Source organism: Parasteatoda tepidariorum, chromosome 5 (genome assembly GCF_982258835.1).
Source record: "Parasteatoda tepidariorum strain Cologne lab strain chromosome 5, Ptep-v5.0, whole genome shotgun sequence".
NCBI classification, from domain to species: Eukaryota; Metazoa; Arthropoda; class Arachnida; order Araneae; family Theridiidae; genus Parasteatoda; species Parasteatoda tepidariorum.
In genome coordinates this window covers 6,794,333-6,813,626 of record NC_141759.1, presented here as the reverse complement: position 1 = coordinate 6,813,626, position 19,294 = coordinate 6,794,333, and the positions used below count along the sequence as shown (strand labels likewise).

Here is a 19,294-nt window from a genome sequence, read left to right as displayed (position 1 = left end):
TCACCGTTAGTAATTTTTTTGGGTAGCATCTTGCTGGACATAGCATGCTTGCGGAGTCTATCAAATTTTTATGTTATTTGTTTCTTTGAAATTTAAATTTAAAGAACACGTTATATTGTAAACACAAGTATAATAGCATTTGATGGTGCCATTTTTCAAGATTAAGCATTAAAATCAATCGGAAGAAATAAACCGGAAGTCTTATGGCGAATTGTAACCCCCCAGCGCTTTCTGAGCTTAGCTTCATATGGTCAACCATTCATACGTTGCCTCCCTCCTATCCAATATATATATATATATATATATACATATATATATATATATATATATATATATATATATATATATATATATATATATATATATATATATATATATATATATATATATATATATATATATATATATATATATATATATATATATATATATATATATATATATATATATATATATATATATATATATATATATATATATATATATATATAGTACCCTGTTCGAACCGTGTTATTCCATATTAGGAAGTTGTTGTTCTTTGAGCCTATTTGCCTATTTTTATGGATTTTAGCAAAAATATTAATTTAGGTCCTTTTAAAAATATGCTAAATATTTTAATTATTCTACATGTTGTACCCGGTACTAATTAATTCAGAGGGGACCTTTGGATCGACAACCTGCAACTTTCATATATATATATATATATATATTTTCTCAATATTTTAGCTTATGTATATATATATATATATATATATATATATATATACAAGAAAACACGAAGAAAGTTAAGAAAAACAATAAGTTTCATTTGATGCGCTTAAGCTGCAAGTAAACAGAACTCATTAGATATGTTTAAAATGAAGAATAAAACAAAGAAAAATAAGAGACATATGAAAAAAAGGGGGGGGGGAAATAATAAGTTAAAAAATAACAAACAACAGTTTAAAAATCGTGTGGGCTGAAGAAAAGATTATGTCTTTTTTTCCCGGTTTTTTAAATAAAATTTCATCCTTTTTTTTTTTTAAACTGTTGTTTGTTATTTTTTTACTTATTATCCCCCCCTTTTTTTCATATATATATATATATATATATATATATATATATATATATATATATATATATATATATATATATACTCTGACTGAGCAAAACTCATGGGATACCCACCTAATATCTGGTCGGGCCCCCTCCGGCCCTGCGGAGTGCAGCGATACGGCGTGGAAGTGAGTCTGCAAGGCTCTGTAACACGTCCGGAGGTAGTTGGCCTGTTCGTGGGTTGAGGATTCAATGCCCTGAGCCTGACGTCGAGGGTATCCCAGATATGTTCAATGGGGTTCATATCAGGACTTCGAGGTGGCCAATTAAGTCATTGGATCTCACCTGCATGCTCGTCGAACCAGGCACGGACGATATTGGCGCGATGTGGGGCTGCGTTGTCATCTTGATACACAGCAATGTCATCAAGGTGTTGAGACATGATAAAAGGGTGGAGATGGTCTCCAAGCAGCTGAAGATACCTCTGACCAGTCAATGTGGCATACAGAATGACCAGGGGGCCCATTACATGCCACGAAAATGCACCCCACACCATGACTGATAGGCCACCGGCCTGAACTGTGCTCACTTGGCACGTTGGATCCATCGCTTCGTGCGGTGTGCGCCACACACGGTGTCTATCACGGTGTCTTGGAACAGTTGATAACGTGATTCGTCAGACCAGATCACGTTACGCCACTGTTGCAGTGTCCATCCGTGGTGATTGGTGGCAAATGCACGCCGAATTGTCCGATTACGCGGGGTTAGCAGTGGCACACTTGTGGGGTGACGGCTCTCATATCCGAGAACACGCATGTTCCGACGGATTGTCAATTGGGACACGTCTCTATCACGGCCAGTGTTGAATTCAGCCGTGATTTGTTGCACATTTGCTCTCCTATCTCGAGTTACCACTCGTCTCAGGTTTCGCCTGTCTCGGTCATTTAGGGCCTGTGGACGCCCGGTATGGAGTCTGTTGTGGACTGTGACACCCTCATTCACCCATTCTCGGTAAACTCTCGACACGGTTGACCTTGGGAAACCGAATTCCTGAACCACTTCCGAAATGGAATGTCCCATGCTTCGGGCGCCCACAACCATGCAGCGTTCAAATGCCGTCATCTCACGACAACGTTGCATTTTACCTGATCACTCACACAGCCACTTCAAGCAATGTCTAACACACAACTGAGACCGTCGCGGAGGCCACCAGGTGGCGTTGGTCACACGTGCTGTCCATCCACAAATTAGAGCCCTGCTATCCCATGAGTTTTGCTCAGTCAGTATATATATATATATATATATATATATATATATATATATATATATATATATATATATATATATATATATATATATATATATATATATATATATATATATATATATATATATATATATATGTCAGAAATGATGTTGCAGTTTGAATTTGAAGACTTTTTTACTCCTGATTGAATTTGCTCATTTCAGTCACAAACACCTATGAATATTTTGGAAACATCCTTGTTTTAATTGATAAGAAATTTCCTACAAGAACAAATTATTTTACGATGAATGAAACAATAATATTCGCCACCTGATTTTTCAAAGGACGAAATGGAGAGACACATATTGGGTTACAGCTATGTTGGGATGCCTTTTAGAAAATGAAGAATTTAGAAATTTAGGATGCTTTTTAGAAAGACAGTAAATTCGTTACGTGGGGACGAAAAAATTCGAAATTATCTGAAGTTTTCACATCGGCAATTGATATTTCATTCTGATTCAACCGCAACTGAAGAAATCTTTTATTATAATTTTGGGTTCAACGAAGAGTTTTATTTTTTTCATTCATGGTTAGGCGAATTTTCATAATTTTTTTTTAAAATTACAAATTTAGACTTTAATGAAAAAAAAAATACTTATTAAGTGGTCAGAAAGAGGAAGATATAAGAAATTATTTACTTTTGCATGTTCCTAAATTGTCAATATATCCCTTTAAACATTGACAAACTTTTTCACCTTTGTCTTCAAAACTGCATGTTTTTGATTTGTTTCCACAATCACATTCTAAAAAAAATATTTAAAAAAAAACGCATCATAAAACATATTGATGCTTAAGATTTGAAGAAATAATCATAAAAAGTATATCATAATTCTATGTAAGGAAGTTTCCTAGAAGCTTTAAAGTACTTTTTCAAAAAATATTAATGACTGTAAAAGACTTAACTTTTTCTAGAAATAGACTTTTTCCCCATTGTTCTAGTAAAATAATTATTGAAGATAAATTTTTTTTGTTATCCATATGTATATCAGTCATTAATGCACAATTATTAAAAAATTGTATCACCATTATTAATTAATATCATTAATTAATGAAGCATTTTAAATAAAATTTCAATCATCTGTTATTTACTGGGTATCAGTCATTTATAAAGCACAATTTAGATATTTTCTTTTCACTTTTGAGTTCAACAAGACATGAATAATTTTAAAAATATAAGTTTAAAACATTGTATTATATAAGCGCTAACTTTTTAAATTTCTGTATTTATAACATGATTAAATAAAGATTAAAAAATGTACAATAAGATGAAAAATTGTAGTTATGTTAAGTTAATCCCAATCGTTTCGCAATTCGTTAAAAATCCCCTTCTTTTTTGCAATCTTCTACTTAATTGTTCCCTCCTAAAACTACAGTAAACAATTTTATAAATTTAATACAATTAACATTTTTATTATATATTTTTAAAATTTTTTTTAATAATACATGGACAATTTATTATATCTCGCTCATAGATGTTTGATAATTATATTTTATGGAATTTAAACATTTTACTTTTAATACAATTGCAGATGATGTTTTATATTATTGTTTTATGCTTTGTATTCATATAAGCTCTGTAATAAAATCAAGTAATTCTGTGCTACATTGATATACGATTCCAAATAGCAACCAATCAATTTTTCTAGACTAAGCAGAATTTGTTTTACATTAAAAGTGGTAGCGAACGTAATATATATATATATATATATATATATATATATATATATATATATATATATATATATATATATATATATATATATATATATATATATATATATATATATATATATATATATATATATATATATATATATATATATATATATATATATATATATTGTTTACTCCTTGGTTTAATTAATTAAAATTAAAATGATTTTGAATATAATTACATGTAAATAAATATGGCATATATGTAAATTATCACACATCGTTCTTTCCAAATTCTGCCAAAATATAGAAACTTATTTGCGTCAAAATTGTTATTTTTAATACATGAAAACGTTTGCAACTTTTGAATTATTGCTTCGATTGACTTGTGTATAGTCATCACCTACTACATCAGAAAACCTACACACGGTTTATAAGAAGTTGTCTGTGCAGACGGTTTAAAAATGGTGTCGGCTTTACGCATGAAGCAAACATCTATTATAAGATTGCCTGAAATAAAAGCTGCAAGGTGATGTTTCAAGTAAGATGAATTTAAAGTAAGTTTCAAGTAAGATGAAAAATATTTAGCTTTAATGTTCTTACATTAGATAGATGAATATAGTGTGTAGAACAAAAAAGTATACCCAGACATTTATCCGCTTTGGGACTATAAGCATATCCTTCAGTGCATTGGCATACTTTTTTTCCAAGTACGAAATCACATCTCTCCCATTCAGTTCTTAAATCATCACCGCAACTACATTCTAAAAATAGAAGAAAAAGTATCATGAGCTCTATAGGAGAGGGGATTAGTGTGGACATAGTGTAGTTAATTGGTATGCTTCCTTTATTTACAATTCAAAATTTCTCTGCAAATTTTGGCAAAGTGGAAAAATGATTTACACTTTTACATATAAAGTTAAAAGATAGTATGTATCAAGTTGTATGTAGCAAGTATGTAGTAAGCGAGTATGTAGCGATAGTATGTAGCAAGCGAGATAACATGTTTCAGGTGTATAGATCAAGTTGAAACGTGTATCAGGGGCGTATATCAAACTACAAGATAATATGTATTAGTTGCATATATTAAATACAGAGTTATTAGAAAAAGCACTACAGTGTTGAGTACCAAATTAAGAAACAACGTTTTTACGGTATAAAAGTGACTTTTTGCTTTAATAGCGACTTCAGACTTTTTTATTTCATTGTTTTTTATAATAGGAGTTATTATGTATGTAGTATGCTTGTCACAGATTTTAATAATCACTTTCGATTAACCTTTCTCAAATGAATTTGACTACACGAGCCAAGTGTTGGACACACAGTGTCGGCGGAAGAATGGATGGGACTACATCATTAGGGATTAAGTCTTCTCAGAGTGCTAGAAATACTTAAGACTGGTTGTAAATTCATACTTGCAAGAATTTATTTCATGATTAGTGGTTGAAGGGATGCCACGGGGATAGAAAATGTAAGAAGGGGTAAAAGCCCAATTCATTATTATTTTTTGAACTATCTTATTATTCGCACGCAACTATCACAATTGTAAATTATTTTTGTATAAAGCGAAAACATTCTTTGTAATCACTTTCAAAATACACTGAAAGGAATATGTGTAGTGGAAGCAAAACTATTTTCGTGACTGTAATTTGACCTCTTCAAAACGGGCTAGATGTAACCAACCTTTACAACCACAGAATCTGAAGAGAGATTTTCAGCATTTTGATTAGATTTCGCGGCTACGTCATCTGCGACGTTATTTCATTCTGCTTATACTTGCCGTTTTCATAGAGCTATTTTGTACTAAAGTTGTACTTTCGAAGTTGAAATGCCAGCTTTTTCGTCTGAGGAAACTGCCTTCTTTATTTATGAATGAAATAGAAATTATTTCGTCTAACATTATTACCTTTAGAAGCAATGTTCGAAATTTTGCAAATTGCAACAAGTGAATAAAAGAATTTGGGGAACTGACAAACGTGAAATAGAATTCCAGAGTTTCGAAATTTCCCAGACAAAGAATTGTTTGTTGATAAGTAACTATTTTAGTTATTTAAACAAAATTTTGTATTTAATTTTTATGGGAAATACTTTATTCGTTACATTTATAACTATCATTTGCACGAATTCTTATAAAGCTAATATTACTTTAGTTTCTTGAATAACATTGAAATCGGAGTTTAATTGCCTTGCTCAATTCTTATATCCACTAAGAAATTAAACATTGATAGTTTTAAACTGATATTATCGAATTAAATTAATATTTCATTTATTTGTGGATTACTAAGATTAAATTAATGAGCTTCACTTTAACATTTCATTTGCGGCTCCATTTATCTTTCTAAAATTAAACTAAAAGATCTGCATTTATTCCATCTATTTAAAATTTATTTTGAATATTTCCTTGTGTCTGTTAAATGTTTTTAGTACAAAAAAAACTATTATATGACTTCAAGGAAATCAAGCAGAGGTCTTTAAAGACGATTATTTTTTTAATTTTTTATAGATAGCTCCCATCAAAATTAAATTGAATGATTTTGAATTGTTAGCTAAATTAATGCAATGAGTTATGGAAGAATAAATTTTCAAAAAATTGTATCTTTATAATTCTAGTATATTTCTACTGCATCGAAAAGTTTTTTTTTATTATTATTCAATTGCTGGATCTTATTTGTTTGTCACCCTACTGTGTTTATGAAAATGCCGTAATAAAAATGTAAAAGAAAGGTCTCAAAAATTCTGATTTTCAAGCAATAATATCCATAACAGAAAAAAAAGCCGTAAATCAGAATAAATTACGGGAAAACGATATAGTTAAAAGAGGAGCTACAAAAAGACGTAAGAGAAGGCATTGCTGAGAGAGAGAGACAGAGTCAATCTGCCTCTCAAAATCTATCTGCATATTCTGTGATTGCAACGGTTAGTTAGTTATATCATTCTTCTGACAAACAGGGCAGAAAAGATTAAACTGCAAGACTATTTCTTGTTGTCTAAGCCGCTTATTAGTGGGCGGTATGATAATAGTAGTTTGATTTATTTAATTTACTATTACATGGTTCAAAATAAAAATTTTAGTTACTTTTTGAACTGTTGTTTTAATTCCTATGTTAATCCTGTGCCTCTAGACATAACTTTTCAATCTTTATGTAATTGTTTTAATCTGGTTTATAATTATGATAAAGTTTATGATTATGTTATGAATTTATGTTTATCTGTTATTCTCTATGTTTAGTGTTTATACTCCCATATTCGCTTATTTCAAGCCACGTTTTTATCACCGTCTATTGTCATCATATCAGATGAATCGGTGAGAGCCTACGGGCTGGTACAGAGTACCTGGTAACTTGGCTGGCACCTGGTCTAATGATAAAAAAAACATTTATTGCATTAAAAACTGAAGGTATAATTATAGGGAAATCAAAAATAATCCTGTCAAATTAGTTACCGATTTTTTCCATCCTGATTTTGATTCTGTACGAATGCATTTATGACTGACCCGTCTCGAAGAGGTTTAACCCTTTGCGTGCGGCTGGTTCAATAAGTAGACCAGAATGGCTTCATCAGGTCAGTGCCGTATGCAAAAGGTTAATGGATAAATTTTTTAGAATATCAGAGAGTGAACTATTTCCAGATCTATGCTTATGTAGAAATACGAAAAAAAGAATTACTTTTGCAGGATTTATCATAGCTGTCGTACGTCTGTTGTGCAGAATTGCACTGGCAGTAAGCTCTTTGGGTATGGCTATCATATTGGCAGGTGACGTCATCACCACAAAGCTTGTCTTCACATTCATAGATGGTCTCACAGTATGGTCCACCCGTGCCTGTCAAACACAAGCAGATGTTCTGCAGGCAACGTCCTCCATTTGAGCATGCGTGTTTGTCGTTGCACATGGCTGAAAATCAAGGTGCATATTTAGCAATAATAGCCTGTTAACAATGTAGCAAAAGTAGTTTTTAAGAATCAGAGTAAATACCGAAGTACAAAATTCTCCCTACAAATTTAAAATGGTAAAAAAAAGGATTTAATTTAAGATTTAGAAAAGAATTTGGACATTTTGATGTTTCATAAGACACCAAGACATTTTAATAATTTAAAGATCTTTACATAGGTACGATGTAATATTTTTAAGTGTTTGTGAAATTCCTTTAAAAACGCCTGATTTTTGGAGAGTTATTTTTCTATCACTTTTAATAATGTGGACTCTCAGATTGACAGGTCTAATAAATATAATATAATCTGTAATTAATTACAATCTGATAATCTAATTTTATTGTGTTATTTGATTTTCATAATAATTATTTAGAACTTTCAGGTTGACATGTCAAATAAATATAATATAATCTAGAATTGATAATGATCTGTAACTAAAATCTAGTTTGACTGTGTTATTTGATTTTCATAAAGATAATGATTTCTGTAAAAAATTAGAAAAACGATGAGTAGCTTATCTATGGCCTGCCAACATACACTATAAAAATTAACGTACGAAACAAGAAATTCGAAATTGAGGTGTCTGCACCTAAAATGGTAGCAAATAATTTACACCACAGTGGTGTAAAGTATTCTAAACATTTATAACATTCAATATATTTTCATTAAAATAATAATTGTTGATAGACGTCATTTTCCAAAGTAACTAAGTACATAAATTGTTATTATTGTAATAAAGTTATGTCTCTCTACATGCGAACAAAATTGTATATCCAAACATGTAAAGCATGATTCAAAAATTCTAAAATCTATAATTATGAATAATTTTATGTAAAATAATCTTATAAAAACAAAAAAGAGGCGAGTACCATATCTATGACCTTTTAACATACAAAATGAAAATCAACGTGGACAACAAGAAATTCAAAATTGAGGTGTCTACCTTAAATGGTAGCAAATACTTTACACCACAGTTGCGTGGTGAAACACCATAACTAACTCTTGGTTCATGGTGTTTCACTACACTAAGAAACCTGGATTATTCCAAGTGTGACGCCGAAAATGTTAGACACTATTTCGTGTAAAGTAGCTAACGCCATTTTCAGTATTCAGCAACACTAAAAGTATCACTGAATCTTTAAGAGTATCTCTCAGTATTACTGAATGATGTGACACACATAAAATTTATTGTTATGATACAATGTAAAGTAAGAATTATGTTTATGATGCATGGATATTTAAAATAATATCAGTTTATTATTAAAACCTATACAGCATCCCTAGCAGCAAAATAACTTTGGCCTTGGACTAATATTCACGAATCTAGGCTTAATAAGGATTCAAAATTCGTTATTTTTCCGATAGTGGTCCTATATAGAATTGTCCTATTCACTTGATATTTTACAGTCACTTTACTATCCATATCGGCCCTATATAGAGTTGTCGGGTTCTCCCGATATTTTATAGTTATTATTCGGCCAACATAAGCCCTATAATGGTTGTATATAGACCGATATTGGCCCTATATAGGACCAATGGTAAAAACTCAAGACATCCCAATATTGGTCAATCGGTATATGTTCATATAGGACCGATATCGAGCCAATTTTGAGCCCAACTAGGGTCAAGGCAAAATTGTTTTTTAACGATGAAGAGAATACTAAGATAAACTCGAAAAAAGCTCAACAAAACAGAAGCGAATAAAAATTAAATATGATTTAAATATTTAATGCAATTAAAAGATTTAAAACTTCGTATGAGAACATAATTAAAGTGGTAAATGTTAAAAAAGGGCAGTATGTAACACTTTCACGAAAATATGTTTTTTGTTGCTTTTAGAATATCAATCACCGATTATCAAATACAGATTAATTTTTTAGACTATCTAAAGAAAAGAATCCAACAATTTGGAAGCATTTAAAGCAATCTTTCCACAAATTACAAATTGTTTTCCCTTTTAAGTGCAGATTTGTAACAAGCCCCCTTTTAACATTGACTGTTTCAACTATCTTGATTACACCACTAAAAACGTGCATGATTTTCATGACAGTTAACTTCTGTTTCGGTGGACTGTTCGGCAACATGCGACACAACAAAAATTCACTTTCATGTGATCGATTAATCGATCGTTGTCAACTCACGGTCTCCAAAGGCACGCCAAAAAAGGCGAAAAAACGTAGCAAGAAAAGCGAGACTATTGCTAAAAAAAATTGTGATCGACGGAAGGCGATCGCAGGTTACTCATTGGCAAAATGGTTGTTGTCTAATTTTTTTTACCCTCTTTATTTGTGATATTCACCTGAAATAGTATTGAAAACGATCCAGTTGGAACTGTAGGTTAGAATTTCTGATTCTTAATTAAAACAATAAAAACAAAAATATCGTTAAAATAATAAAATTCTCTTTCATTCACAACTCAAGAAAAATTTATGGAATTTCTCTGGTCCCATATCTCAAAAATAAACTCACCAACTTAATGCATAACAACATTAAAAGTGAAAAAAAGAATTTTAAAGAAATTATCAAACAGCAGCAGTTGCCATAGCAACGCATGCAATGACGACGCATGCGCACTGTTTACTATTACTCTTGAACGCAGGTGAAAAGTGTGATGACGTCTAAATAAGGTGCGCACGCCATCAAGTCCAAAACAAAACCCATATGGAGGCTTTCACAATTACATAGTACTTTTCTCATTCTCTTTGTTTTTATAAATATACGGTGTATCACCATGTTGTATAAAAAAAATATGATTCTCAATAAAAATGTTACATAAAAACACAAATTCCATGGGGAAAACAAGTAAACTACTTACGTGTACAGATACTATAATTTCCTGCTTTAAATCCAGGTTCACATGTACAAACCTTCTTACCATCTTCAAATTTGCAGTCTTTTGAATGACTGCCACAATCACATTCTGAAATTTTTACGAGTACTTTAAACATACATTTATGAAAAAAAAATGAAAATAATGAATGAACATTCAACTATAAGAGATTATAAGAGATCGTTGTACATAATGAGCATTATCTGAGATCACATGTAAGCAAGAGCAAAAATTGATAGTAAAAATGATTTCTATTTTAACCCTTTCGAAAGCCGTAGGAAGTCTCACCAGTTTTGATTTAGGTTTCCATTTGTTAATAACTACAGCTTCCTTGAAGTGCGTTTGAATAAAAATTGGTAGTCATTTGTTAGTTTACAAAAACGCATGAAAGTTATGAAATACATAATTCCTTTTGAAGTTTGTAGCATTTATAAAATTTATTTTATAAATAAAGAAAAATAAAAGTCAATAAGTTTCTAATAGGTCGTGTTAAATATATTTTCCTCCAAAACAATGGCACTTTTATATATTAACTGAGTTTTTTTTTCTTATATCAATTACTATTCTTAAAACAATTTCAATTCCGAAAATACTTTAATTCACCATTACTAGAAGAAATAAATGGCTCTTTAAAGGGTTAAGGAAAATCACAGGTTACCAGAAACACCATCGATAATAAAAGGAATTTTGACTATTTATCATAACATCTAACGTATAGTCTTTTCGAAAAATGTTTCTTTGTGGTGGCAACATTTCCAAGTCTGAATCTTAGCTCTAAATTTAAAAAAAAAAAAAAAAAAAAAGACTGGGGGACAAATTTTTTTGTTGCATTATAATTTTTTATTGCATCTTACCTAATCCGGGTGAGGGGATTTCAAATCCGTAACTAGATATATTCTGAAAGCTATAGATTTTTTTAAATTGTTTATTTAGTTTAGTTTATTTTTTCGTTTGAATATACAAGTTTATAGGATTAATCTATAGGATTGTATTCATACGTATACGGTTCCTGTGAAAACATAACATAAAAAACATATGATCTTAACATATTGCATTACAAATGGTGATGAATGGCCTTCCCCCTACCAATCTCTCTGCAGCAGAAAAACTGCCGTTTTGCCAACTATAGTAATTAATAGGTTTAATCGAATTAAAAAACATTGTCCCTTTAATTCATTAGTTAATTTCATTGTATAATTATTGAGTTAAGATGGCAATACATTTTTAAGCTCCTCCTTTAATTCATATCAATAAATAATCTGCATTTGATGCAAAAGAACTTAATTCAGCGAATATTTTTTTAAGATATTCTTCCGAGCCTCGGTGGCTCAGGGGATAGAGAGCTCGGCTTCAAATGAGGTGAACCGGGTTCGAATCCCAGCAATAGCTGATCGATATGAATTCCGCATCCAGTTTGCACCGACTACAGACGTAAAATATCCTCAGTGATAGACGGGTCATGGGATAGAGTGCCCTTGCCATCAGGCTAACCGTGGGAGGCATTCGTGGTTTTCCTCTCCGTGTAACGCAGATGCGGGTTAGTTCACCACGAAGGTATATTTCTCCCAATACTTGATTCAGGAATTCCCTTGACTTCTGGATTGTGTTCAAAGTTACAAGTCTACGGCGTTGAACATCAGTAGTCGCAAACCCAAAACATTGGGGCGGCTGTTCAATAACGGTTATAAAATGTAAAATATATATTCTTTTTAAAGCTAAGTGTGGATGAAGGACTAAGTTTCCTGTAAAATGTTTCTCTGCCAAGTACTTCGATTTCTTCACATTAGACTCTTATGTTCCTCCATCAGCTCACATTAATTCGACTCTACATCTACTCCTCTTCTTCGCGTGTCTAGAACAACTCATTTAATTGAAAAAAAAAATAAAATTATATATTTTTGTTATGTTGGTCCCTACTATAAAATAATTTTTTTTCGATGTTTACAATTAAAACCATTGGACGGAGAAAAGTGTTCTCACATTTAATATATAAATTGTGTTATCAGTTTTGCTTATTATGAGACACTGCATATCTAATTGAAATATCTAACTTCGTTATCTAATTGAACATATTATACCTCTTGGCGAACAAATTCTCACGTATTCTTTGGCCAAGTTATACCTATTCTTAACTTACATTTTCTGTAATGACTCATAAAATATGAAATAAAAAAGGAAAATGCATTACTTTCACAGACGCCATTCAGTTCGTTGTACCCTGGATTACAAAAACATTCTTTAACACCGTCTTTGTAACTGCAACCTTTAGATCCTTTGCCACATTTGCAATCTGTAAAGAGATGGATAAATTACATAAGTGGAAGTGAATCCAATAATTTTGATAAAAAAAGGGAATATTACCTAATTAAAAACTTCGTTCGCTTCAAAAATATACGAATGAAAAATAACAGTCGACAAGTTTCAAGGGGCCCATTTACGAAACTTGCCAGACGTAAATGGGAAGAAACAAAAGTGATTTAACCCTTTTATGGGCCATTTATTTCTAGTGAAGGTAAATTAAAGTATTTTTTGAATTGAAATTGTTTTAAGAATAGTAATTGACATAAGAAAGAAAAAACTCATTTAGTTTATAAAGAGGCAATTGTTTTGGTTGTAAATATATTTAACACGACTATATATTACTTATTGACCTTTATTTTTCTTTATTTATGAAATAAATTTTATAAATGCTACAAACTTCGAAAAGAATTATGTATTTTACAACTTTTATACGTTTTTTTTTTCAAACTAACAAACGGTTACCTATTTTAGTCAACCGCACTTCAAGAAAACTGAAGTTATTAACAAATGGAAACCTAAATTAGAAGTGGTAAAAAAGTGGTGAGAAGTATACTTCCCACGGCTTTCGAAAGGGTTAAACCAATAAAAGGAAAATTTGTTAACGACTAATATATATATATATATATATATATATATATATATATATATATATATATATATATATATATATATATATATATATATATATATATATATATATATTATATATATATATATATATCATATATATATATATATATATATATATATATATATATATATATATATATATATATATATATATATAATATATATATATATATATATATATATATATATATATATTTATATATATATATATATATATATATATATATATATATATATATATATATATATATATATATATATAATATATATATATATATATATATATATAATATATATATATATATATATATATATATATATATATATATATATATATATATATATATATATATATATATATATATATATATATATATATATATATATATATATATATATTAAAGCGAGCCAAGACATTAATCAGGTAATATCTTACCATTTTTGTTTCTTGGGATTAATTAAATAATATCTCAGACTTCGTTTAAGCCGCCAAATATTCAAAAACAGCTTCTTATTGACTTTAATTACACTGGGAAACATATTTTTTAGGAGGATTTATAAAAATATTTGATCTTACCTAATTCGGATGTAGAGATTTCAAATCTGAAAATAATTTTCCTCGATAAGCTACAGATTTTTTTATAAAATGGTATTTTTAGTTACGTTTATTTTTCTGTCGGAAGTTACGAGGGTATCAATAACGTATAAGCTTATACATAACTTATAAATAACGTATAGGCTACTATAAAAACTTGCCTGCTCCATTGAAAATAACACTAAAGGAAAAGAGCACATGACCTTCATATTTCACTTTAAAAAATGAAATATATTATCACCTTATTCCTAGCACTCCATTTGTAGCAGGGATTTTGGAGTACATGGTATTCCTTCGAGGAAATATTAGAAACTTCTGGTGATAGTCTCAATAAATTGTATAAAACCTATTAGTTTAAATGAGAAACTGATGGCAGATTTGAAATCAGAGACTTGAAAATATTCATGATCCGTTCTCATGTAGCAGGGGGAAAAATTGTTCCTCTGTGTTACACGAACCTGATAACATAATTGCTTTCTATTGTCTGTTGATTTTGTTGTGTTAATTCAGGTACATGTGCATTGCAATAAATTATTATACCTAGAAATTTGGGGTGCAGCAGAAATGACTAATGCTACGAACCCCTAATTTCCCATTAAAGCTACGAATTTTTATTACGAATTATAGCATATCTCTTTATCCTCTTCTCTACTGAAATATAAAAGAATATTGCAAAGGAATATTATAAAGGAATATTGCATTTATACAAGTACTTGGTCTTAACTGATTCGGAAGTGAGGATTTCAAATCTGAAGCATTAGTTTTGTTCCAAAAAATGGAGATTATTATTAAAATGGTATTTTCGATTAAGTTTTTTTCATCTGTAACTACAAATTTATGAAAAATGTAGTTTTAAATGCATTCATATATACTTGTCTGTTTCTTTAAATATGACCTAAGACAAGAAAAAAATATGACCATAACATATCGCATAAATCGAATATCATATGAATTGAATTGTATTATCCCTTTTTTCCTAACACCGCTAGCAACAGTATCTATATAGGGCTATATATCAAGACGTATCTATATAGGGCTAATATTGGAAAAATAACGGCGCTTTGAACTCTTACGGAACCAAGATTCGTGAATATAGGTCCAATGAAAGCCCGAGTTATTTTTCTGTTAGGCACCCTGTAGTAAAGATGTATGGACCCTTCGCATTTACTCATGTGAATTTTTAAAAAAAAATCCTCTTTAGGGATAATTGCTCCTTAATTTTATTCTAAGTATCAGCTTTGTTATTTAATTGTTGATTTCCACATTATACCTTCACATCTGTCACCAAAGTTGATGGCGTCAGATTCACACTTGCACCTTCTCATACCTTTCTTAAAACGACACTCTTTAGATTTAGTTCCACAATCACAGTCTAAAAAGAAATGAAAACAACATATTTTTTATATTGTTCGCTTCTGTAACACTACCATAACCGGTCAAATGACCGATTAACAATTTTGCACTTATTGTTTTTGCACATTTGACTTCATAACTTTTTCTAACAATTATATACAGTTGATATTCCATTTATTATTTTTTGTATTTAGTTTTTGTTTCAAATAATACTTGTCGTATACCTATTTCTACTACAACCGGTCATTTGACCGAGAGCAAAATTAATTGCTTTATAAGGTTATCGGATCAGAAATGACGTTGCAATGCGTGTTCACGTATTGTATTCGATGAGTTGCACATTTCTGCAAAGACTGTTGTTCAGTCAGAATAACTGTTAGTTCAGTCAGAATAACTGTGAATTCAAATTTCAAGAAAGTACCGGACATTTCAGATTGAAATTTTTGTATCAGAAAAAGTGTCAAAAACTAAATGTTTTGGTAAGTAGCTTACATTTTATTTTGACAGCTTTACTTCATTTCTAACTAACTGTTAGCTTTTGCCAAGAAAAATGTCGAAACAATCAAGACAGCATAAGTTCTTAGAAGAAATAATATTAATTATATGAGTAATTATAAGAATTATAATTCTTGTAATTGTAAGCTTAATTATTAGAATTATTGAAATAATAATAATTAAAAGAAATATCTTTGCGGAAAATGTACAATGGAAACACCCGTATATGCAAAAAATGAATTGAGCAATGAATTAAAAATTCTATTCTTTGTGTTTGTAATGCAATAAAAATTGGTAATGTAAAATTTTATTTAATTATAATGAAGTTTTTTATGTTTATTTCCTTCCTAACATCCATATTTCATACACTCCATCAAGAAACATAAAGTTCAGTCTTTTGACAATCTATGTTAGAAATAGGTATGGATTAAGTGTTGGTTTGCTTTGTATTAAAGATTCCGACTTGTAAGTACTTCTAGTAAGATATTAAGACAACTCGCATTGAAAACTTTTGTGCAGAAAGTTTTGCTGAAAAATGTAATTAAATCTCTTTTATAGAATTTTTTTTGTCAAAATTTGAAATTCTTGACACATCGAATCCCTTGGCCAAATGATTTATAAAATTTTGAGTTTTAAAATATAAGATTTTTAAAATTTGGTTATAAGAATTCTTCATGTCTCTTGCACTGAGATCTACAAAGTGGTGTGTTCCCCGAAACGTTAACGTTACGCTATTTAACCTTCACAACACTTGTGGGAAAATTTTCCTTACAGATTGCAGTGTGAAGATGTAAGAAATATAGTTAAGCGTTGTAGGTTAACATGAGGCTAACTTTTATAATAAAGATATTTTGCATAATATTAGGGCTCCCTCTAACACTATCGTCAGTAGTGTTCGAATTTCACAGCGCGTGCGTGAAAATGTCAATAAAAATAACACTGTTTCGAAAGTGTAGAACATAAATTAAGCGTTACGTAGCTAAGACAAACTGAATTGAAAGCACTCTTTTTACGGATATAATCGTACGAGCTGATGAAGAGATTATTTCTTTTTTCTTTATTTTGTTTTCCCGGATTTTTAACAATGCTTTTTAAGATACATTATAAATTTTTTTAATTGTTTTTTTAAACATAATCTCATTTTAATAATTTTTCTTCTTCTCTTTTCATTAATCTCTATTATTTTCCATGTTTTCTCAATATTTGTGAGGTTGGAAAGATATATTATACTTTTGCAATTTTAATCTTTTATAGTAAAATAATACTTAATTTGATTTGGATAATATATAAATACATAAACCCTGTTTATTTTGATTGGGTGCAAAGTTCAAATAATTTGTCTATTTCTATCATTCATACGGTAAATTTCTAACGGTTGTATTAACCTTTTCTGGACTGGCGAGTCATAAATGTATTCGTACGGAATCAGAATAGAAAAAAATAAAAAGCGATAGCTTTAGTTTGGGCATAGTTAATTTGGAAGACTTATTCTTGCTTTCACTTTGAAGCTAACACTATAATTCGAACTAAGTAGTGGTGAATTGAATGAAGCAAACTATTTTTTCCCCGTCCGCAAATAAACTGTTGTAAAAATAGGTTGGCTCTTTTTTAACCTGATTATCGATTCCCTGAGAATGCATATATGACTCACCCGTCTCGAAAAGGTTAAATCTGAGAAAATCGATTATGATGAAGTACACTGCCTTTATACAGAAGCTTCCGTTTCCTTAATAGTGATGTGCGAAAAACGAACGAATTGATATTTTAATCAACTCTTTTTTTGTGAATCGATTCATAAAGTTCATTTTTTAAAAAGAATCGATTCTTTTTCTTTCTTTTTGTTGTCAATATTTGGTATTCTACACTGTGTAAGCTCATTCAGAGTTCATACTTACCATATGCATTTCCTATAGCTTTTCGTTTATACAATTGGTCATGCTAAAATCCCAACTCAGTCGAATAGACACAGGTCCATTCTCACTCGATGATCATGTGAATGACAATCTGATTTGCTGAAAATATTTACATGTGAAAAACTGGCCAATAAGGTACTTGTAAGTGTGAGATTTTTTGCAGGTGGGAAAATCGCAGCCAATGAGATTGGCCCCAATGTCAATGTTAGCGCACAACCGGTCTCGAGAGGTGATTGATAAAACGGACTCACTTGAAGAATGAAGGGAATTGAAAATGTTATTAATCCAATACGTACTGCATTCTGATGCAGTGAAAAGTATACATTACTCTCTCTTCTTTTTTACGAAATTAATTAACTCTATTAATAAACAGAAATTTAAAAATGGCAACAACAACTGAAAAGCTGTCTTCTATAGTTTCGGTTCTTCCTTTCAAATAAAAAGAAATTAAAGCTGTAAAGCCCTGATATTACTTTTCAGTAATTTAGCATTAAAGAGCGAATTTTTTCATATACACGGGTAATTTTCTATTTATAAATTTCAGTAAATGTGAAGCAAAACAGAATTTTATGTTATCGTTTATTCGATGCCAAGAAGCGAGAGCTATAGAAAATGAAACCGTTGCGCTGATTGGGTAATGAGATGAAGTATGAATGCAAACCTCTGATTGGTTGAAAATGAGTTGAATGAGAGAAAAGGAATCGAGAATCGAATGAATGACCCTCTGATTGGTTGAAAATGAGTTGAATGAGAAAAAAAGAGTCGAGAGTCGAATAAACGAATCAATGAACTGTTTGCTTATCTCTTAGCATTAAAAGAATCATAAGGCCAAATGAATCGATTCTTTTGAACTGTTTCCTATCCCTTAACATTGAAATCGGCTCAAAGAGTTGAATTGAATTTCTACGGTTCTTTTGAGTCGTTTTCCTATACTTTAACATTGCATTCGATTCATTGAACTGTTTAAACGATTCTTTGGGTTGGTTATTCGATTCATTTGAGCTGTTTTATATCTTTTAACATTAAAAGAACTGTTTTGTGAAATGTTCGATTCTTTTCGGTATTATCTTATTTTCTAAAATCAAAGGGTACCTTCAGAGGGTCGGGGTTATGAAGAGGGGCAAGTAACCAAACATTTTTAAAAAAATGGACTTTTTTTTTAAAATTTTTTTTCAGAAAAGAGAAAAAAAATTTTCATTAATTTTATATGGTTGAAAAAGAGTTTATTGCGAAAAATTTGAATATTTAGAGT

General features: G+C 30.1%; 1 protein-coding gene across 3 annotated transcripts in view; it reads right to left on the bottom strand.

Moving 5' to 3' along the window:
* LOC107448492 (uncharacterized) overlaps positions 1-19,294 on the bottom strand; it is an 87,423-nt gene that overhangs the window by 48,074 nt on the left and 20,055 nt on the right. For all 3 annotated transcript variants that reach the window (XM_087163358.1, XM_087163357.1, XM_087163359.1), the window contains exons 5-10: positions 15,552-15,653; positions 12,944-13,045; positions 10,741-10,845; positions 7,660-7,887; positions 4,639-4,758; positions 2,980-3,084 (exon numbers count right to left, since the gene is read on the bottom strand). In XM_087163358.1, coding sequence (XP_087019484.1) covers positions 2,980-3,084; positions 4,639-4,758; positions 7,660-7,887; positions 10,741-10,845; positions 12,944-13,045; positions 15,552-15,653 — 762 coding nt within the window. The remainder of the gene's footprint in view (positions 1-2,979; positions 3,085-4,638; positions 4,759-7,659; positions 7,888-10,740; positions 10,846-12,943; positions 13,046-15,551; positions 15,654-19,294) is intronic.